We start from the raw sequence: 23,260 nt of genomic DNA, 5'->3' as shown, positions 1-23,260 counted from the left end.
GGCAGGGCAGCTGGTGTTGTGAATCAGGCCGCCGTGGTGAAAGGGTACGGCTTCTTCACAACACCAGGGTCTCACCTCATCTCACACAACGGCACCATTCACACACTCGCACATGAGCCTGTCAATTGACCGAGTGAGAGGATACGGCTTTCCCATCATATGTCATAAAAATGAACCCGTGTCTGCTGATGACAGATGAAGACGTATAGAGTGTATTCTCTGCTCCCAACTTACAGAGATGTTGGTGTATTATTGTGCATGTGTGATTTATAGTATTTTGTCAGTAAACTGAATCCTCATATCAGACAGGTAAGTACAGTGAATTAAATTCCATTGACTGTTGATATTAAAGGCATACATTTAATATCATTGTAAGACTAGAATCACACTTGTGTCAAACACTAATGTCTTGTCATGTGATTTTTGAAAAATATTTTTTTTTTTATACAGCAGAAGTATATTGGGACTTAATATGTATAATAATAAAAAATTAAAGTAATAAAATGACTTTGTGATTTTTTTTTCTTCATTGAAAATGAGAAAGACAGTTTTTTTTTTTTTAACACTTTAGTTTGGGGACCAATTCTGTCCATTAATCAACTATAACCTGTGACTTTTACCTCAATAAGCTCCTGATTTGCTGTTTTTTTAGTAGTTTTTTTTATTAATACTTATTACAACTTTATTAATAATTAGGTAGTTGTTAAGTTTAGGTATTTGGTAAGAGTAAGGGTTCTAAAATATGGGTTTGCAGAAAAATGAATTAATATGTGCTTTATAAGTACTAATAAACATCCAGTATGCTAGTAATATGCATGCTAATGAGCAACTAGTTAATAGTAAGAACTGGTTACTAAACTAAAGTATTGTAATTTTTTATTAGTAATTATATCAATAAAGGCTATAAAAAAAAAACATTATAGTCAGTTTAACATAAACTTCAGGCAAATAAATAATACTTTAAATAATTATTATTATTAAAAGTGTAATTTAATTTAAGCATTTTTGTCTTACATTTGTATTATGATTATTATTATTATTATCATTATTATTATTATTATTATTAAATATCGAATTATAATTAGATGTAGGTGGGATTACTCAATAAATGCATTTTGGTAAATTCAGAGAAAGTAATACTTGCTCCCTCTAGTGGATACAGGCCGTCTTAACCTCCCCGAAATTGTGAAAAGATTTATATATATATATATATAGTCCTTCAGTAACCACAAAACACAATGAAATGTCTAGTCCTAGTAATCTAGTCTGAATAACAGTGTGTCACTATGGTTTCCCGAAGGTTTCACTACACACACAGACATCAACATACACTCATCTTTTCCAACAGCAGCAGGCTCCCACCTACATGAAACATGCATAAAATGACCTGAGAAGCACTGCTGATGCCACCACTGACAGGTCCAGCACAGCACGTTAGGAAAGCAGCATGGTGTCTCTCAGGGTCCTGTCAGTGATGCCACCACTGTCTCTGCTCAATGTTTTGGCAGCTGTACCGGTGCCATATCAAAGATTTCTACAATCTGATTTGTAAGTCGTGCTCTGGTCATTCGAGAGTGACCAGATCCGTTCTGACCCTGCTGAGAATAGCAGTCAAGATGTCTGGCAACTCAAGAGCATGACATGTCTGCCTGCAGCACGCTAGTGGCCATCGCCTTTAGCTACTGTACCCCTGCTGACAGTCACACTATTACAGAATGTAAAGAAACCTTAAGTGTTACTTTATTCTTACAGTTAACGGATCTGGATTATTTCACCTTCATCTCACAGGTTTACAGTGTTCCTAACATGTATTCTTGTTATTGGCACGTTGCAATGTGCTACGACAGACAGTTTCTGCCAGAAACTGCATTTAAGATGACTTGACATAAATTAGGGCTTCTTTTTGCTGAAGAGAGGCAAAGACAAAATAAAAGGTGAAAAGTATAAGGAGGAGGATTTATTCTCTAAGTTGTAGCCATAAATAATACTATTGGTATATAACATTACAAAGTTCAACAGTATGTTTTTTAATATAAATATTTTTTTCTTTCTTCTCTTTTCTCTTCTTTTCTTTTTCTTTTCTTAAGAAATTGAGGATCTGTGATACAAAATGTTTTTTTTTTTTTTAATGACAATAAGACATTTACAATGTCACAGAAGTTTTCTATTTCAAATGTTATTCTTTAAATGTTCTGTTCATCAAAGAAACTTGAAAAAGACACTTTATTGTGGTTTTCACACTACATTAAGCAGCACAACCATTTTCAAATGTCATAATAATAAGAGAGGTTCCTTGAGCACCAAATCAGCATATTAAAATGATTTCTGAAGGATCATGTGACACTGAAGACTGGAGTAATGGATGCTGAAAATGGAGCTTTGCCATCTTAGAAAAAAAATATAATATTAATGTTAAAAAAAGCTTTCTGATTACTCGAATGAAAGAGTGAAGCAATATTGCAATATGCAATAGAACATATATAATATAAAATATATAGAACAGCACAACAAATACAAATGTGCAGAGAGCGATACACAAATCAAATAACACTGCAATAGAAATAATAAATTATATGAAGAAAGTGTACACACACACACAAACAGACACACATTCAGATAATACTGTCTTAAACCGGCCTGTGTTAAGTCGCTGGGGTTTATTTGCAGCAATAGCCAAAAATACATTGTATGGGTCAAAATTATAGATTTTTCTTTTATGGCAAAAATCATTAGGAAATGAAGTAAAGATCATGTTCCATTAAGATATTTTGTAAAATTCCTACTGTAAATGTATGAAAACTTAATTTTTGATTAGTAATATACATTGTTAAGAACTTTATTTGAACAACTTTAAAGGCGATTTTCTCAATGTTTTGATTTTTTTGCACCCTCAGATTCCTGATATTTAAATAGTTGTATCTCAGCCAAATATTGTCATATCCTAACAAAATAAACATCAATGAAAAGCTTATTTATCCAGCTTTCATATGATGTATAAATCTCACATATATTCATATGAACGTATAGCCTAGGCTATGAAACAAAAACGACAAACAAAAATTAATAGCTATTATAATGTCATTATTATGCATATTGTTGCATTATTAACCATATTTTGACTTTTCTAACTTAGATTATACATACACTTTGCATTTCATTTTGTTTTAACCATGAAATCTGAAGTCAGTGGCACATCAATAATAATAATAATAATAATAATAATAATAATAATAATAATAATAAAATCCACTATTCATATATACATATATATGTATGTATTTGTAAGGGGAGACACTGCAGGCAAAAGCATGAAAAAGTTTTTTTATGCAACTGTCAAGTTTGAGATTTTGGGCTTTTTGGTTTTTCATTAAGGATTTTTTTTTTCAGACTAGTAGAAAGAAAACATAAAAAAAAAACAAAAAAAAAAAAAAAACACTGTTACTACAAAATGTAACACTGTTAAGTGCTTCTTTTATTGCATTTCATCTATTTGTGTCAATAGATTATTTCAATTACAATCCACATTTTTAAAAGGCTGTTTTCCCTAAATTAGTTTTTTTCTCCTAAACTGAGCCATAAATCTCCACTTCAGTTGCACCTCCACACACCACACTTTACATTTTTATTCCTGTCTATATCCGGAAGGTTTTTACAAAGGGTTTTGTTCATATATAATTTGCTTAATTATATACAGCATTTTATTCCCCAATTAATTAATTAATTTAAAATAAATAAATAAAACCAGAATTATGAAACGGACTTTATCCAGTGTTTAGATTTTTGTACTAGAAATGTATGCAAATTAGCGCATGTTTCAGTAAATAATGCCTCATTTGCATATTTTAAAACGTTTTAGAAAACTTGTAATACAAACAATGTTTGCAATTATCAATGTAATCAATTAACTGGCTAAGTAAAGCGATAACTTTTTTTTTTTCTTTTTTTTACCCCATTCACCTGTAGTGTCTCGCCTTAAGCACATTAAATCAATAAAGCGTCACAAATTCTTGCGGTCTCCTTTTATTCCTTGAATATCTCAAACATATCTTGGAGTCCAATGATAATCCCAAAAAAAACCGTAGATGGCGCCAGTATTGACAGATCGCGCTAGTAAAAACAGGCAAAGATGGGCAGACGATTAGTTCTGCCTGATTCAAATCTGCACTTGTTTTCCAAAGATAGGCAGTTGATTACTCTTGCTTGGATGATTAGGCCTGAGTAGTATGGGAGTTGAGGTTGAGTTTTAACCACAGCGAACATGTAAGATTACAATATCACAGGTAAGAAATTTTATGGTGTTTGGGGCGTTTTTATCTCACGCTGAAATAAAGTGTGTGTGTGGCTGATTAAGTCTGGGACTGTTGTTGTTATTTTAAGAGCGCCAAGTTTATGTTTGTCATTGTTTACAGTGTTGATCAGTGTTTATGTGTTTAGTGTATTGAATGCTGATAAAATCTAATGGCTTTAAAATCTAATGGGCATGTTTTGCATTTAAATATTTGTCGTCGTGTTTGTCTTTCTCGGTTGATATGTGTCAAAATAAGAGGGGTATGATTACACTGTCAACAGTATGTAGGTCAATAACACACACTATGAACCTGACCTGAGTTAACAGTTTCTGCTTAAATCCATTTAAGCTTTTACTCTTGTTTACCATAAATCCTGTTATATTTACGTTAAACAAATGAGTTGCACGTAGACAGAACTAAGCAATGAGTGCTGAGAATAATAATAATAAAGTTAATGAAGTTAATGAAAGAATCCCGGGGATTGGGGGAGGTGACGGTTTACACACACACACACACACACACACACACACACACACACACATACATACACACACACATACATTCACACACATCATTCCTGCATTTACATAAATAGTATAAAATTTGTCCTCTGATTTTGACCAGTTGAAATGGCAGAAGTCTATCATGCTTTTTCTTTCTCATGCACCTTGATTTCTCTTACTTGAAGGAACAAACGTGATGTATGAGACCACCTTCCTGCGATATGTTAGGTAATTTTTACCCACCCAACCCATACAAAAATGGAAACAGTATCACATTATAGTCCATATAGACAGCTGCAAAGAAAATTTTGTTAAATTATGTTGTATTCTTTAAGCATCTAACCAATATCATCATCATCATCATTCTTTCAGGCTTGGTGGTAGATGCGTTTCTGCTCATATTATTCAGAGGAGGAATCTCTCAGGAGCCGATGCCATTAATGCCCTGCGGCCTTTTTACTTTGCAGTGCACCCTGATTTCTTTGGCCAGCATCCAAGAGAGAGAGTAATAATAATAATCAAAATATTATTATAATAGTTGTAAGCCTCAAATGGAATTTTTATTATATACATAAACTACAAAACAGCAATGTATGTTAATAATGTTTGATGTGTGAGTGTTTTACATATTGTTTGATTTTGTTTTGTTTTCTCTGTTGTAGGAAGTAAATGAAAACTCCCTCAAAAGGCTAAATGGTTATCTGGAAAATCTTCAGAAACCTGGGGTGAGATCCCCCAAACCTGCAAACCTCACTTTTTATGTCAGGGACACAAAAGAAAAAGCAGACTCCAATGGTAGTCTGCCAGCTTCAGGTAAGACCTGTTCACTTTTGATTAACACTATGATTTTATAATAATAAAATAACAACAATAATAAACTAATGGATAAAACTAGACTGTCTGTATAATAATTGTACCATTGTAATTGTTTATTCGGTAACACTTTATAATAAGGTGTCATTTGTTAACATTAGTTAATGTTTTACCTAACATGAAGAACAATGAACAATGCATTTATTGCACTATTAATTAATCTTTGTTAATAAAAATACAGTCATTTGTTGTTTGTTCATGTTCGTTCACAGTGCAATAACTAATGTTAACAAACATCTTTTGATTTTAATAATGCATTAGTAAATGCTGAAATTAACATTAACTAAGAATATTAAATGCTGTAGAAGTATTGTTCGTTCTTAGATCAAGTTAACTAATTTAACTAACGTTTTATTTATTTTATTATTATATTATTTTATTTATTTTATTATTTACTTTATTTAACTTTTTATTTATTTATTTTTCCCTAAACAAAAGTCTTTTATCCCATTTCTTACCTTATTTTAACAGTTTTGACATTTTTAAAATGATTTTATTCTGTAGTGATGCATTAAATTGATGCCAAAATGTAACAAATGTGACAAAATGATTATGTTACAAAAGATATTTATTTTAAATAAGTTATTACATCTTTAAGGATCCTCAAGGTTTTAATATTGATAATAAAATACATTTATTTATTTATTTATTTATTATTTTTTGACTAATGCTTGCTGAAAATTCAGCTTTGCCATCAAAGGAATTAATGACATTTTCCCTAAACAAAAGTCTTTTATCTCATCCCTTATCTCAATTTTTATGTTATTTGAACAGTTTTGACAGTTTTATGCTTATTCTGCAATGCTGAAATTAAATTTATGCCCAAATGTAACAAAAGTGACAAAATAATTATGATGTTATAAAAGATTTTTATTTTAAATAAATAATTACTTAAAATATTCAAAAGTTCTCAATATTGATAAAAAAAACAAGTATAGAATTATACTGTTTTAATTTAATTACTAAATTGAATTACTGTTTTAATCTTATCAATATTTTTAAACCTTTAAATGGTAATCTATATTTTATTTTTCAATGCATTATTTAATTGGATAACCTTACACTTCCCAGGATTCCGTTCGGTGACTTTCACCTTGCAGTCTAAGGATGTTCTGAGCACGGTGTTGGATGTTCTGAGGTCGTGTAGCCTCTCAGTTGAACATATGCATGTGCTCAAGGCTGAGACCGGGAAGAACTCAACGCAACAGCCTGGAACAGCTTTTTATCGGCCCATCAAATGGGACAAGACTTACTACACTTTCACAGGATTCAGGGACCCAGAGCAGGAGTTAGAACAAGCCAGAAGAGTGGAGCCCACACTCAGGTATTGAGAGACAGAGATCTTTCTTGGCCACTAATTCCTTTTTTTTTTTTAAACTCATGTAATCTTTATGAACACCACAGCTTAATGTGTTCAAACCAAATAACTGCTAAATGAGGACTCCTGCAGTTTGGTTAATATTCAACTTAAAATTTTGTAGGACCGTTGAGACACCATTGGGTGTATCACAGCGGCTAGAAAGAGCCCAGCTGGCACTTTTAGTGTCACACGAGAAACCTTGTTTGTGTTTCTACAATTAGCCTTGTCCTTTTCTACAGAACATAATGTTCTCAAGCCATTCTTTGTATTTACTATGATTAATGACTCAACAATGGTTTCTGTGCCATTTAGTACAAGGAGTAATGTGTACATTGAACCACAGATGAGCCCAGGCTCAACAGAAACCCTTCAGTGGGCCTCATCGCCTGAGATTTAAGCTTTGGAAATACTGATGCTGTGGAAATTCAAGGAAAACCTTGATACACACATTTAACCCCTTTAAAGCCTACTGTATCATATTTGATTATTAACAACGTGATCAAAACTTTGCTGTAAAAAAAAACAAAACTGCTGTACATAATATATTGCTTTCCTATTGTGTGATTGATAGTTTATACATGGAACAAGTCTTTTTGCTGCAAAATCTTTTTTTTAATGATTTTTTGTGAAGTATTTATGAAGTAGGGTTTCAAGATGAACACTTACTTGACTGAAGCAACATAAGTTTAGTTTTTTTTTAGACAAATTGTGTCAGAACGTGAGTATTAAATATGATCAGGCTTTGGATCTCTTATTCATCAGTGTAACTCTACACAGTTTTGATCATAAAACTATTTAAATATCTTCTTACTAAAACATATTACTGGGAGATATGAAGTGACAACTGATATTTATATGCATTTTATGCAAGTAGTCTGTTACACTGTTTACAAAAAGGAACTTTATATAATACAATGAAATACAATACTATTTAAGCATTGTTTTGCTTTCTTTGTTTGTCTTTATCTTCAGTTTATGGTTGAGAAATAATGAGCCGGAGGCCACAAAGAAACAGAATGCCAGTCTTCCACGCCGTGAGGAGCTGAAAAGGCTGAAAAGAGAGCTGATTCAGAAACTTGGTTTGTTGGATATCAGGTCAGCTCTAATGCAGACTACGTGCTCTTATATAATCTTACTTTTGGCATTAATTAACCTTCAAGTGATATTTTAATTGTATCTTATGGTGTGGCATTTGTTTGTTTTTGTGAAATTATATATTTTATATTTTTCAATTTTATTTATTAAATATATTCTAAAATTAGACTTCAAACTGTTCTTAGAACATGAAGTGAAATAGAAAAAATTAGCGACATTATATAGCAACTATTACAAATGGTACAACTAGGCTAAGTACCAAATAGTTTTTAGCATTCTTTTTAAAGGTTATTTAGTAGAATTTCATTGACTTTAAATGTATTATAGAAAGGATTTAACACATAATGTTATTATGGAAAGAAATGTAAAAGGTCTGTGCAGAGGACAAGCAAAAATGGCCCATTAACCTCTGTGTTATTTAAAATAAGGATAATGTAAAGACATACAATCAACACACACACATTAAATTGATCAAAAGTGACAGATTTCTGTGAATCATGTAATACTGAAGACTGGAGTAATGATGCTGAAAATTCAGCTTTGCCTTCAACTGCATATTAAAATATATTAAAACAGAAAATTTTACAATATTTTTACAGTATTTTTGATCAAATGCAGCCCTGGTGAGCATACGTGACTTCAAAAACATTTTTTAAATGTTTACCACACTTTTGAATTATTGTCTGATGTTTAAAATTGTTGTGCAGAGTATCCAGTTGTCATTATGTTCACTTTGATCATGTGGTTCTCTGTCCTGTAGGTGGCAGCGCAAATGGGGAGTTGCACACAAATGCTGTCAGCTGCAGAGTCTGGGTCGTCTCTCCACACAAAGCCCTGAGGCTCTGCACATTCTGAGAGGTAACCATGGAAATGGGATTCATGAGATGAAATTAGATGGCTCAGATGTGCACAAATATTTACTCAGTTTTCTTTCTTTTCCAAAACATAGGACACATAATAGTTTTTACTGACCAGTCAGGGATGAATGCTTCAGGACATGTTATGTTAGGAACAATGGATGTTCATCATCAATGGACAAAGGTACAGCTTATGGGAATCTTAACTTTAAAAAAAACATCATTGCAAACATTTATGCTGACAGAGATGGAATATGTTTATGTTTGTCCATGTGTATGCTCAGCTCTTTGAAAGATTGCCAAGTTACCGAAGCTTGTTCCAGCATTCAGACTGGCTGAAGGAGCGCATCAGTCACCTGTTGGGAGGGATTCAGGTGATCCACATCGAGCGGATGGGTCCAGCTCTTCCTCTGGAGGAACACTACAGTGCTCTCAACACTTTCCACAAGAGACTGTTACCTCAGCGCCTCTCCCTGCACCCCCGCAGCATGCAAGGCCTTACAATGACCTTGGAAAAGTAAATACTCGTATACTTTAGGTCCAGCCATTTGTCTGTGTATTTTCTTTGTTTACGACCTTCAACTATGTGAGGCAAGGTCCTCAGAAATTGAGTCTCAAGGATACCAAGCTTGAGTAGTGCTTATGCGCAGGCTATACTCTTTGGAAAAACACAATCTTAAAGTCACCATGAAATCAAGTCACAGAAAAAATAAATTCTTGTATCAGATTGTTGGATCAGCTAATGTTTTTTTTCCAACTCTGAACCAACTTTTCTTCTCTTATAACATAATTAAAGAAGAGAGAAAATAATTTAAATTTAATTTAAATATTGCTTACTGTTCAAAATGTAGATTTTTAATGTTTTTGGAATAAGTCTTTTATGCTCACCAAGGCTGCATTTATTTAAGCAAAAAAATAGTAAAAAACAGTAATACTGTGAAATATTATCACAGCCTGTGATGGTAAAGCTGCAGCCATTACTCCAGTCTTTGTTGTCACATAGTCCTTCAGAAATCATTCTAACATGACCAAAAAGCCTGTTCTCCATTGATGCATCTTCAAAATAAAATCTAAACAGCAGGTTTAGCAGCACTTATTTTCTTTTGGTGCCATCAGCCAAATAGAATCCAAAATAACTGTAGTGTGCATTTACAGCTAACAAACTATACTGTCTGTTGTTGTGGGTGCTAATTTAGTATAATTGTATAGTTATTGTTGATACTAGTCACAAGTTTTTAATGTTTTTTTTTTTGGTTGTTTGTTTGTTTGTTTGTTTGTTTTAAGTCTCCTCTGCTCACCAAGCCTGCATTTATTTGATCCAAAGTACAGTGAAAACAGTAACATTTTGAAATATTTTTATGTTTAAAATAATAGTAATTAAAATAAAAGTAACTTATTCCTGCAATTTCAAACCTGAATTTTTAGCATCATTACTCCAGTCACATGATCCTTCAGAAATCATTCTAATATTTGCTGCTCAAAACATTTATTACTGTTATTATTATGTTTTAAACAGCACAGTAGAATTTTTTTTTTTTTTTTTATGAATTTTTATTTGATGAATAGAAAGTTCTTTTGTAGCATTATAAATGTCTTTATCATCACTTTTGGTTAATTTAAAGCATTCTTGCTGAATAAGAATATTAATTTCTATCATTTCTTTTGAATGATATGATGTTACAAAAGCTTTTTATTTCATATAAATGCTGATATTTGGATGTTTCTATTCATCAAATAATCCTGAAAAAATGTACTTAACTGTTTTAAATAATAATAATTTTATGTTACTGTTTCTTGAACAGCAAATCAGCAAATTAGAATGATTTCTGAAGGATCATGTGACACTAATGTTGATGAAAATTTAGCTTGGATCACAAAATAAATTTTTTAAAATATATTCAATTAGAAAGCAGTCATTTTAAATAGTAAAATATTTAACAATATTACTGATTTTGCTGTATTTTGGATCAAATAAATGCAGGCTTGGTGAGCAGAAAATAACTATTTGAAAAGCATAAAAAAAATCTTACTGTTCAAAAAACTTTTATCTCGATGTGAACAGGCTTTAAAAGTGTTTGGTGCAGCAAAAATTACAATAAATTATGCACTGTTGCTTTAAATGGATTTCTGTGGAATTTGTTCTTTTTGTATAGAATAGTATTCTACATAAAATGAAACTGAAGAGAGACCATATTGGACTGTTAACAACAGATTGTAGCTGAATGGTATAGTGTTGTTCCTGTGGTTCCCTGCATTCTATTCATTTCTGTCGTATTTCTGACTGATATATCCTCTGTTCACTTGGAACTCTTTGTGCTGCTTAATGTCCTGTCAATCATTGTTTTTCTCTTCTGTTCTGTTGCCATAGTGACCGCTCCACCCCCTGCCTGCATGAGATGGGCCACTTCATCATCCCTACTATGTGTGACACCCTCCAGCTGCAGAACTTCCTCCAGAGCCAGGCCCAGGAGGCCCGGAGACGCATGCAACGCAAAGACAAGTGAGTGCTTGACCTATCACTGCACATTAACATGACATCAGAACAGACCATTTATCTTTTGTCTGGTCTTACTGTGCATGAATCATCAGTATATTATTATGAGGACCAATTATGTGTATTTTTTTTCTGTTACACTTAAAGAAAGAAAATCACAATACAGAAGTATATACTTAAAACAGCTGTTTTATATTTTCTTGGTCACTTTATTTTATGGTCCAATTGTCACTATTAACAAACCATTAACTAAGACTTCTAGTAATAGTTAGTAAGGTAGTTGTTAAGTTTAGGTATTGGTAGAATTAGGGATGTAGAATATGGTCATGCAGGAATAAGCACTAATATAAACAGCCAATATGTCAATAATAGGTTTGCTAATTAATATTGTGAATTGTTCCCTATACTATAGTGTTACCATTCTCTGTAATATAGCTTATATAATGGTTAATTTTAGCCAGTAGAATTATTGTCTTTTGAGATTTATACTACTGTTCATTTAAAAGTTTAGGGTCATGAGGTTTTTTTTTTTTTTTTTTTTTTTTTAGAAGAAATAATATTCATTAACAGTAAAGACACTTTAAAGTTTTCTATTTCTAGGGCTCTCACTAATAATAATTTTTTTGTAATTGAGTAATCTGTCGATTATTCTGACGATTAATCGGATACTTATAACTATTTATTTGAGGTGATAAAATACATATATAATACATATATAATAACTAAGAAGTGATAATGATTAGTTAAGATAAAGTATCAGAAGCAAGTAATCGTGGTTTTATGAAACAAAACTGTTAAAATACATGATGTATTATAAACATAGAGCTAATATACATTACGCATTATAACAAATGACTGCAGAGGGTGCCACGGCCTCACAATTGTTTTTACACTTTACTGCATGAGCTAATCCTTGTTTAATATTGACTAAACAACATTAAATTCAAATGTCCACTTAATCTTCTAAATTTGGTCATTTCTTTACAACAAAAATTCTGCTACAGCCACTGCAATTTCTTGAATTTGTGGACAAACGTATTCAAAATATATAAACTCAGATCGAGGGTTTAAACTTTTATTTTGAAACCAAGATAAACAGTTAGCATATTGAGAAAGATATTGATGTATTCTCCTGTGTTTGTGTAGGTTTACAAATGATTTACCTTACAAATTTTATGAAGTGGGGCATGCTGCGTTCTCAGATGAACATTTTAAAGGAGAACTTAACTTCCAAAACTAAGATTCACATGTAATGTACCCACCCCCTTGTCATCCACGATGTTCATGTCTTTCTTTCTTCAGTTGTAAAGAAATTATGTTTTTTGGGGTAAACATTTCAGCATTTTTCCGCATATAACAGACTGATATGGTGCCCCGATTTTGAACTTCCAAAATGCACTTTAAATCCGGCTTCAAACTATCCCAAATGTGGTTGTAAACAATCCCAGCCAAAGAAGAAGGGTCGTAGCGTAACAATTGGTTATTTTAATAAAAATAATACAATTTACATACTTTTTAATGCCAAACGCTCATCTTGTCTTACTCTGCCTGGACTGTGTTTGTTCCTGTTCATGACAGTTAGGGTATTTCGAAAAACTCCCATCTCATGTTCTTCCTCAACTTCAAAATCGTCCTATATCGCTGTTTTACCTTTTTTGTTAAGAGTGTTTGATCTTTTTTGCATGTTCACTTTGCAAAGACTGGGTCGGTACTTCTGCAATGATGTAGGATGATTTTGAAATGATTTTTGAAGTTGAGGGAGAAAATACAGTCGGAGTTTTTCGACATACCCTAACTATCTTGAGCCAGAATACACAGAGTTCAAGGACTGCAAGGCAAGACGAGCGTTTGAGAATAAAAAGTATTTAATTGTATTTTTTTTAATGTAAATAACCAATCGTTTTGCTTCTTCCTCAGCTGGGATAGTTTACAACCGCATTTGGGATCATTTGAAGCCGCATTTAAACTGCATTTTGGAAGTTCAAAATCAGGGGACCATAGCAGTCCATTATATGGGGAGAAATGCTGAAATGTTTTCCTCAAAAAACATAATTTCTTTACGACTGAAGAAAGAAAGACATGAACATCTTGGATGACAAGGGGGTGAGTACATTATTTGTAAATTGTTGTTCTGGAGGTGGAGTTCTCCTTTAAGAAACCCAAACTCACAATATGCAGAGATGGAGTTTGAGACGTAAAACATAAACGCATAAAAAACACACATATATATAGTTTTACCTAATAAAAAATCTTCTGTAGATAATGTGTCTTAAAATGTTTTGTCACGTGTCCCTGGCTGATATTTTCTCGTTTTAAGCATAGTCAGGATCAATATAGTGCCTGTTTAAAATCGTCTTTGCTCTCTATATAGATTGGAGGCGGAGGAAGAAGACATCATTTCGAGTTGTCTGCAGGATTTGTCTCTACGCAGTCTGTCCAAAGAGCCCAGTGTGTCGAGCAGTCAGATGATCCCCTGCTGCAGGCGTCTGATGGAGGAAAGATCCCCACAGATGCAGGGCCTTCATTTATACATCTCTCACTTCTATTCAGTCATGCATGATGGGGATCTGTGTATTCCCTGGGACTGGAAGGGTTGAAACACACCAAACTCTAGTTGGACTTTATTACTATGCCTATCAGGCTAGTGTGGTCACAATATTTTGAGGATTTAGAGATTTTGGCCTAGTGTATAGGCATTATGAATGCACTTTGGTTGTAAAAATCTAGCACATAGTGTTGTGCTTCTGAGGCAGTTGGCCCCAGTCATGTGATGTTATAACTTAGCACAAAGTTTGTTTATTTGCACTGCCAAGAGTATGCATTAGTCATGAACAACACTTCAGGGTCATAATTTTTTTTAAGCATCATGTTTAAATCAAATTATAGATGGCTTTTTTTGCCTGAAAATGATCCGTTGCTAGTTACACCATATCTGAGATTTATAATACTCATGTTTTATCAATAATCATGTTTTGGTTGTTTAACATGCAACTTTGGGTTGGTTCTGGTTTTCAGTGTGGTGCTGGAATAATTCTCAATACTAGTGACTGCTTGGAGATCAACACATTTGCTTACTGTTATACTAACTGCCAAAATCTAAAATGCACAGTCAAAATTCAATGTGTTTGGACAAAACATTTTGTCTAAATGCTGAGTATATCCACATGTTCAGAAATGGAAAAGTGTTCTCTAAAAATCTAAGAAGGTGTTCATATATTGTATGTACAATATCAATCCTAAATGCTGTAATATTGTCTGTCTTGAAATGTAGTGTGAAGTGTATTCATGTTGTGTGCTGCTATTGAGTTTCAAAGGTTTATACTGTGATATCTGTACGTACGATGAATATCGAACTGTGTAACCACAAAATTTAAACAATGGTTCAAGTGTTACCCGTCACTATTGTATACATTGTTAATATGTACCTATTTGGGTTACAGTGTTTACAAGATTTTGTCATTACGGCATCTTGACAGACAAGTCCATGAATTTTCCACTTTAACAGGAATGAATAAATGATAATATAACTATAATAAAAGGTCAGTTTTGTGATATATGAATCTGTATAATACTAATATTATTTTAACACATTGTTTTTAGTAGATAAATGTTTCCCAGTTTTGCAGTCTACTGGATGATTCATAGTTAGAAAGCTTCGAAGACTATTTTAATGGAATACTCTGGGTTAATTACAATAATGATGACATCTATGATGTTAATTATCATAGAAAATGTTACTTTTTATATGTAAGCACATGCCTAATATGTAGTCTTTTCTGTCTCTGCAGGTTTTTATCCATTAGTGCACCGTCATAGCATAACACATTACTCTGCTGTTGACAACAAAAGGTTTCATATTCTTGAATACACAGTTGAAGTCAAAAGTTTACATACACCTTGTAAAATCTGCAAAATGTTAATTATTTTACCAAAATAAGAGAGATCATACAAAATGTGTTTATTACTGACCTGAAAAAGATATTTCATATAAAAGACGTTTACATATCGTCCACAAGAGAAAATAATAGCTGAATTTATAGAAATTACCCAGTTCAAAAGTTTGCATACACTTGAATCTTAGTACTGTGTTGTTACCTGAGTAATCCACAGCTGTTTTGCTTGTTTGTTTGTTTAGTGATAGTTGGTCATGAGTCCCTTGTTTGTCCTAAACTGTTAAACTGCCTGCTGTTCTTCAGAAAAATCTTTCAGAACCCACAAATTGTTTGGTTTTTCAGCATTTTTGTGTATCGGAACCCTTTTCAGCAAGGACTGTATGATTTTAAGATCCATCTTTTTACACTGAGGACAATTGAGAGACTCATATGTAACTATTACAGAAGGTTTAAATGCTCACTAATGCTTCAGAAGGAAAAACAATGCATTAAGAGCCGGAGGGGTGAAAACTTTTTTAATGTGAAGATGTAAATGTAACTTATTTTGTCTTCTGGGAAACATGTAAGTATCTTCTGTAGCTTCTGAAGGTCAGTACTAAATGAAAACAATATGATATTTAGGCAAAATAAGAAAAATGTACACATTTTCATTCTGTTCAAAAGTTTACACCCCTGGCTTTTAATGCATTGTATTTCCTTCTAAAGCATCAGTGAGCATTTGAACCATCTGTAAGTGTTGCATATGAGTCCCTCAGTTGTCCTCAGTGTAAAAAGATGGATCTCAAAATCACACAGTCATTGTTGGAAAGGGTTCAAATACACAAAAATGCTGAAAAACCAAAGAATTTGTGGGACCTGAAGGATTTTTCTGAAGAACAGCAGGCAGTTTAACTGTTCAGGACAAACAAGGGACTCATAAACAACTATCACTAAAAAAAGAGCTGTGTATCATTCCAGTAACAACACAGTATTAAGAATCAAGTGTACGTAAACTTTTATTTTCTCTTGTGAACTATATGTAAACGTCTTTTACGTCAAATATCTTATTCAGGTCAGTACTAAATAAAAAAAAAAATAACATACATTTTGTATGATCCCTCTTATTTTGGTAAAATAATTAACATTTTGCAGATTCTGCAAGGTGTATGTAAACTTTTGGCTTCATCTGTAGGTTATCAGCCCAGACCCCAGACTGGACTAACTGCTGCTAAGAATTCAGTGTTTTCATATACTAAAATATAAAACAACTGTTTCAAAGTGTAATAATATTTCACTATATTACTGTTTTTACTATGTTTTTCATCAAATGTAAATGTGGTTTTGATAAGCACAAAATTCACAAAAACTTTTTTTTTTTCGCAATTATTTCAAACATGGTAGCACAGATGTCATATAATGTATCTCAAAGCTGAACTTGCAAGCACCCTCACATTTTTGAGCATTATCTCAGCCCTGAATGACTGAATGTGAATCATCACTTTCAAACATTACCTGTGAGTCTGTTCATGCTCTGCCCCCCTCTACTGTCTGCTTTTAGACAGATTTACTCACAGAGGATTGAGACAGAGGCTATCAGCAAGCAGGTCACAGACCAAGCAGATGTATTTGCTTCCCTGTGGGCAGGGAGGATTTTCTGTTTTCTTCTCATTTTAGTCATTATACTGTACATCAAAAACCCTGCCTGAAGTCTATAATAAATTATCATTATGAATGAAACTACCTGAAAATATTTGAATGTCTACTAATCAACAACTGTTGTGGAGGCTGTGAACAAATAATCGGTTACATATCATAAGTAGGTAAGTAAGTAAGTACGTAAGTAAATAAAAGCAATAGCTATAAATGCTGTTTCCATGCCAAATTGCATTTGGTCCTATGTTTTGTTCATGCATCTAAAATTAAATGGTTTAGGTTACACTATGAACTAAAAGATCCTATTTGCTCTCCTGAGCCACTGTCAGAGCATGAAAAATTGTATCCATTCACACAAATTAGCATGTTTTGTCATGTTGAATGTTGCTATGAGGACTTAATAATACTGTTTTTATTTACTCTTATCTCACTAATAAGAGTGTGACAAATGGTCTTGTTCAGATAAAAATTGAATGATGAGCAGTTTTTGGGGGAAAAAAATAAGGAAAGAGACATCTGTGAAATTAGATGTCTAGCTAAAAATCCGTGTTTGTATCCAACCCAATGCCCAATGTGCTTTATGGTCTTATAACACTATGCAGATGTGTCGTTTACGATTATGTTTGACATCTTCGTATACAACCACATTCCATTTACTAAGGGTAATAAATGGGTCAGCCACAGGAACTCTGACAAACATTCTTCATGTCCTTCATTAGTGAACTTTAAGAAACCCCCTCATCAAAATATGAGAAGAACTCAAAAGAGAAGGAGAGAACACAAACATCTTCTCTAAAGAATCAAACCAACACAAACCAAGATTATGCTACTGCTATAAATCTACTTCATTTTGTCAATTTTCACAGTCAGCAGCTTTGTTTATGCAGTCAGCCCAGCTAACAGGCAACATTCCCACAACTTTCATTAATGTTTTTTCAAAGGTATTTAAAAGGTCAGGACAGAACATTCTTAAAACAATGTTTACAGGATGTTCTAATAACATTATTAATGGCTGATTTACATTCTCATAATGGTAAGAAAAACGTTCTTAGAACGTCTCTGAACCTTTTTTAATGTTATTTGTACACAATTGAGGTTCTCATAATGGCAGGAGAAAACGTTCAACAGTCTCTGAACTTTTTTTATGTTATTTGTACATGATTTAGGTTTTTGTAATGGTAAGAGAAAAATTTCTTATAGCTAAATTCTCAAAAAATGAAGAGTTCAGATGCAAAAGCCTCTAAGTACATATGACGTTTTTCTTTATAAATAGCATTTCTTTCCGCCTACTATGTATAGGTTTCTATGTAAGTACTGGCACTTCAGAATGAGTTTAGGCTGGGGTTTAGTGCATTTTAAGTGAAAGTACTTGATGAACATATACTATGTGTGGAGATCATTCACTCAGTATTGTTATCTCATTTTTGACCAAGATGGCTTTTAGAGGCTTTTGCATTGGAACTCTTCACATTCTTTTGATGCATTTTTTATCTCTGAATGTTAGTTTATTTCTTCTTAACCCCATTTCAGCATCTATGGCTATTCATGGCGAGAATAAGTTAATCTATACACAAGTTAATCTATACACACATGCACACATGCACACACACACACACACACACATTGGGGGAAGGCCAATTTCACATCTTCAATTAACCTCAACTGCATGTTTTTGTACTGTGGGAGGAAACCGGAGTAAACCCACACTGACACAGGGAGAACATGCAAACTTCACACAGAAAGACCTCCAGCCTCGAGTCAGGGACCTTCTTACGGTGAGGCAACAGTGCTACCAACTTATCCTTGTGATTTGTTTGGATATGATTGCTGTGATTTGTACCTGATAATTGTTCTTGTCATGTAAAAAAAATGTTCTTAGAACAACATTCTCAGAACATCCTTGTGATGTAATTTGTACTTGATTGTTCTCGTCATGTTAAAAGAAAACTTTCTTACAGGTTATGTATTTAAGAAACATTCTCATAATGTTGTTAGAAAAAGTTTTTAGAAATATACCCTTAAAAATAAAGGTTATTTATTGGCATCAGTGGTCCTGTGAAGAACCTTGAACATCCATGGAACCTTTCAAATGCAGAAAAGATTCTTTATAGTCGAAAAAGGTTCTTTAGAATTTTAAAATGTTCCTCGAAATGGTTCTTTTAGGAACTGTTCACAGAAAGGTTCTTTGGGGAACCAAAAATGGTTCTTACATGGCTTTACTGCAAAAACAACCTTTTGGAACCTTTATTTTTAAGAGTGTAAAATTTAAAAAAAAACATTATGACAATGGCTGACTGGAATGTTCCTGTAATGTTCACATAACAGAGAAAAAATGTTTCTCAAAAAAAAAAAAAGAAAAAAAAAAAGAAAACCTGTCAAAAAAAATGTTTCTCAAAAAAAACAAAAAAAAAACAAAACCTGTCATAGCAGGTATAAAAGATCAAATGGAAATGTTTGTCCAATGTTTGTATAATCAGTAAAAAATGTTCTCATAACATAAAATATGGGTGTTTTAAACATAGAGAGACCATTCAGATATAAGGTTCTCATAATGTTATAACAATGGTAGATTGGGATGTTCCTGTAACATTCACATAACCAAGAAAAATGTCCAACATGTGTATAATCAGTATACAAATATGGGTGTTTCAAATTTAGAGAGAACATTCAAATATAAGGTTCTCATAACGTTATGGCAGTGGTAGATTAGAATGTTCCTCAAACATAAAAAAAACAACAAAAAAAAACCAGTTAGAATGTTTACAAAACATTTACAAATAACGATTTCATAACTTTGTGGGAATGTTAGCAAAATGTTCTTGGAACACATTTTGTTAGCTGGGAGTGTTGGGGTAAACATATTACAAGTAACATGAATTATGTAATCTGATTACATTTTTTAAGTAACGCATTACTTTTTTAATTTACAAGAAAATGCCTTTTCAAAAAAAAGTTACTAAGAAGTTACTTTTTCAAAAAAGTACTGCCAGTTACTTTGTTTTTCGATTTATTAATTGACAGCCCTCCTGTCCTCTTGCTCAGATGAGTGAAATGAAAATGTAGAAGTAATGTAACGCATGACTTTAAATAAAAAGTAACTCAACTTTTTCCAACACTGCTAACTATATAAAGAACTATTTATTCATTTTGCATTACCATGCCACATTTTTACTAAAGAACATCTTACTTCTACTTCTTCACTGCTTCTTTATATGTTAGTTTACAACCTGCATGTGAGTGAAAGACATTCGGTAGTTTTCTCTATTCATCTGTTACAATCACATTACTTTTTCTCTAATCATTTACCACATTTATGACCATCAGGACAAAGTAATGGTGGTAAATACACCAAGTTAAAATGCTGATCGTTAGGTTTGATCCTGAGTGTATTTTAACAGATCTCAAGTTAGCATTGATGTATATGTATATTTAATCCACAATTTATCTCTGTATATGCAGAAATCTACCAAAATTAATAATGCTTAATAATCTAGATTCTTGCTGGACTGTGAATTAAATATATACATTACTGCTCAAAAATTTTTAATCATTTTTGAGCACCAAATCAGCATATTAGAATGATTTCTGACTGAAAATAAAGACTGAAATAATGGCTGCTGAAAATTCATTTTAATTGCCATTAGTTTAAACTCTGATACTGTTTCACTGTTTTTACTGTATTTTGGTTGATTAAATGCAGCCTTGGTGTGAGACTCGCCCGTATATATATATATATATATATATATTTTTTTTTTTTTTTTGCAAACATTCCATGTATTTTCAGCGGTGCGTATTTCATAGCAATTAAAGTGAAAGCTATCTTAAAGATGTTAGCTAGACAAGAGACTAATTATCAATTAGTCAGGACAACTGTGATACGACAGGGTACGACAGGGCAAGACTCTTTGTTCGGTAAGTGGATATAAATGTAATCCTGTGATTAAGACAGGCCTGCAGGAAACCCCTGCTGATAACCAATCTATCAATTGCATTGTTGAGGTTTAAGCACATAAAACTAATCAAAAATGGACAATCGCATACAGAGAGTTTCACTGGGCCACAAATATATTCTAATATGAAATATATTCTAATATATTTGTCCAACTAAATTGTTTAAGGGCAAAAAAAAAAAGTTTCATGAATGATGTATAAATAATGCTCTTGTGCCAACGTTTTGAGAACATCTATTTTAAGTTCAGAACTTTGAGAGATCCAAAGTTCTGACGTTCTGTAATAATGGGATTACACTAGTCACAATCATATAATACAGTCTCAAAGGAACATTCACTTTTGCCCACAAAGATAGTTTGAAAGAAGCTTAATAAAATCATTCATTACATGTTGATTATGAGTGACAGTTAAAAGGACTAGCTACTTCCTGGGCCTGAGAAAGAGTCAGCGCTTCATTACATACACAGATCCACACTCACACGTACACATTGTTCACCCTTGTTCAGATTGCCTGTGGTCATTTCCACCATGTGACATGACCCTTCCTTGCTTTGCTTGGTTTTGCTGAGCCTCTGCCCTCACCCAACCCCCCGTTCAGGCTTTTTCCTCATGTAGATCAATGGAATGTCCTTGGGATGGCCAGAGCTGTGCAGCTGAGTGTGGGCAGCCTCCACTACCCCTAATCCCAGCCATAATAATGGGGTCAAAGGGTCCCTCCCAAAGTCCTGTCTTTCAGCTTGGCATCCCACTGCTTTATTGGGCAGCCTGCATCTGGAGCCTAAGCCCCACCGAGAAGCTTCCTCCCTTGTCACAAGAGCCACCCCAGCACCCCATCCTAAGTGCCCATAAATGCACACAAAAGCCAGTCCTACATGTGGTAGCTATCTATTACAGGAGGGGCCCTCAGAAGGGGTAGCATCGATTACAAAAAGGCTGAGATTGATTTCATAGGTTCAGGTGTGGGGGGAAATTAGCATGTACTGTTGAAAGATGATGGCTGGGAGAATTAATAAGAAATAATGGTAGAACTAATGGTATACAAAGGGACCTTCATGTCCTAGAATGTGTTTACCAACCTTTTTTGTCCTACGTACACCCACGGCCCCATCAATAATGCTCAATCATCCCTTCATTGACACCAAACCAGATCTGTGCTCCTTTTAAAGAACATTGTTCTCAATATCATTTAGTGTTATCAGTCTAAAGTATATTTTTCCTCAAAAGGAGCTGGTCAAACATGGGATTAATCATAATTCTTTTTTTTTTTTTTTTTTTTGCCATTATTTGATGGCAGCCTTAGTATCGAATTGTAATTTCTGTTTCAAATCTAATCAATGAATACACAAAAACAAAAACAAAATAATAATTTTTAAAAAATATGCTAGTAGTTATAATTTAAAAATAATAATAATAATAATTTAAATATGTAAAAAATCAAGTAAAATAAAATAAAATAAAATCAAGCCGTCAGATTAACAAGATAAATTTGACCCATATTAATTTATTTATACCAAGAGTCAAACAGTCAATGGACATTTAGGTAAGAAACAACTAACAATTTTTAGTTTGGCTCCAAGGAGCAAGACATATGGGATGAGAATATGGGATGACAAACATGGCTGGAATAGAATAAAGATATTTAAAAAATAAAACATAAAGCTTTGGTTTTTCCGTTGTTTCTTGAAGCATGTAATACAAATATACGAAGAGGATCTGGAAGAGGTTTTGCATTTTCCCTATACATCCACAGATACACAAGCCTAGAACAAAAGACACAAAGATCCACATCAAACTGATTTTTTTTAAATCTTCTGATTAAAAAAACAAACAAACAAAAAAACAAAAACAAACTATAAATCCTATGATTTATATTGTCTCTATGAGCACCACGTGCATATATTAGTGCTGTCAAATGACTGATTGCGATTAATCACATCCAAAATAAAGTTTTTGTTTACATAATTTGTGTGCGTACTGAGTATATTTATTATGTATATATACATACACACACATGCATGTATATATTTAAGAAAAAGATGTTGCTTATAAATGTAAAATTATTTATAAATAATATTAATTATATGAATATAAATATATATAAATATTTTCAATGTATTTATTGTGTGTATATTTATGTGTGTGTATTTATTATGTATATATTATGTAAACAAAAACTTTATTTTGGATGCAATTAATTGTGATTAATCATTTGACAGTACGATTTTATAAATGTTTCTCTTCTGCTCTTCTGCTCACCAAGCCTGCATTTATTTGATCCAAAGTACAGCAAAAACAGTACTTTTTTTTTTTTTT

General features: G+C 32.8%; 1 protein-coding gene across 2 annotated transcripts; it reads left to right on the top strand.

The window, feature by feature from the left end:
- Window positions 1-4,195: 4,195 nt before the first annotated feature.
- On the top strand, window positions 4,196-14,883 carry tcaim (T cell activation inhibitor, mitochondrial). 2 transcript variants are annotated; one of them, XR_007829466.1, is made up of 12 exons: window positions 4,196-4,280; window positions 4,978-5,020; window positions 5,165-5,297; window positions 5,455-5,605; window positions 6,737-6,989; window positions 7,998-8,120; window positions 8,881-8,978; window positions 9,070-9,161; window positions 9,262-9,494; window positions 11,346-11,477; window positions 13,389-13,574; window positions 13,843-13,939. XR_007829466.1 is itself a non-coding variant. In XM_051132299.1 (11 exons), exons 2-11 carry the CDS (start codon window positions 4,989-4,991, stop codon window positions 14,066-14,068), a joined length of 1,473 nt encoding a protein of 490 aa, XP_050988256.1. In that variant the 5' UTR covers window positions 4,196-4,280; window positions 4,978-4,988; the 3' UTR covers window positions 14,069-14,883. The 2 variants fall into 2 exon arrangements, 1 of the variants encoding a protein (XP_050988256.1); XM_051132299.1 differs by lacking the exon at window positions 13,389-13,574 and having other exon boundaries at window positions 13,843-14,883.
- Window positions 14,884-23,260: the final 8,377 nt, after the last annotated feature.

This window comes from Labeo rohita, chromosome 16 (genome assembly GCF_022985175.1).
Source record: "Labeo rohita strain BAU-BD-2019 chromosome 16, IGBB_LRoh.1.0, whole genome shotgun sequence".
Taxonomy (NCBI): Eukaryota; Metazoa; Chordata; class Actinopteri; order Cypriniformes; family Cyprinidae; genus Labeo; species Labeo rohita.
Note: the sequence above shows the minus strand (reverse complement) of the source record. Positions and strands in the feature narration are given on the sequence as shown.

What these genes read in the sequence shown, in the direction of transcription:
- tcaim (XM_051132299.1), top strand. Translation starts at nt 4,989, where the DNA reads ATGTATGAGACCACCTTCCTGCGATATGTTAG. An exon ending in TGGTAGTCTGCCAGCTTCAG is followed by an intron (nt 5,606 to 6,736) that starts GTAAGACCTGTT and finishes TACACTTCCCAG; the next exon opens with GATTCCGTTCGGTGACTTTC. An exon ending in AGAGTGGAGCCCACACTCAG is followed by an intron (nt 6,990 to 7,997) that starts GTATTGAGAGAC and finishes CTTTATCTTCAG; the next exon opens with TTTATGGTTGAGAAATAATG.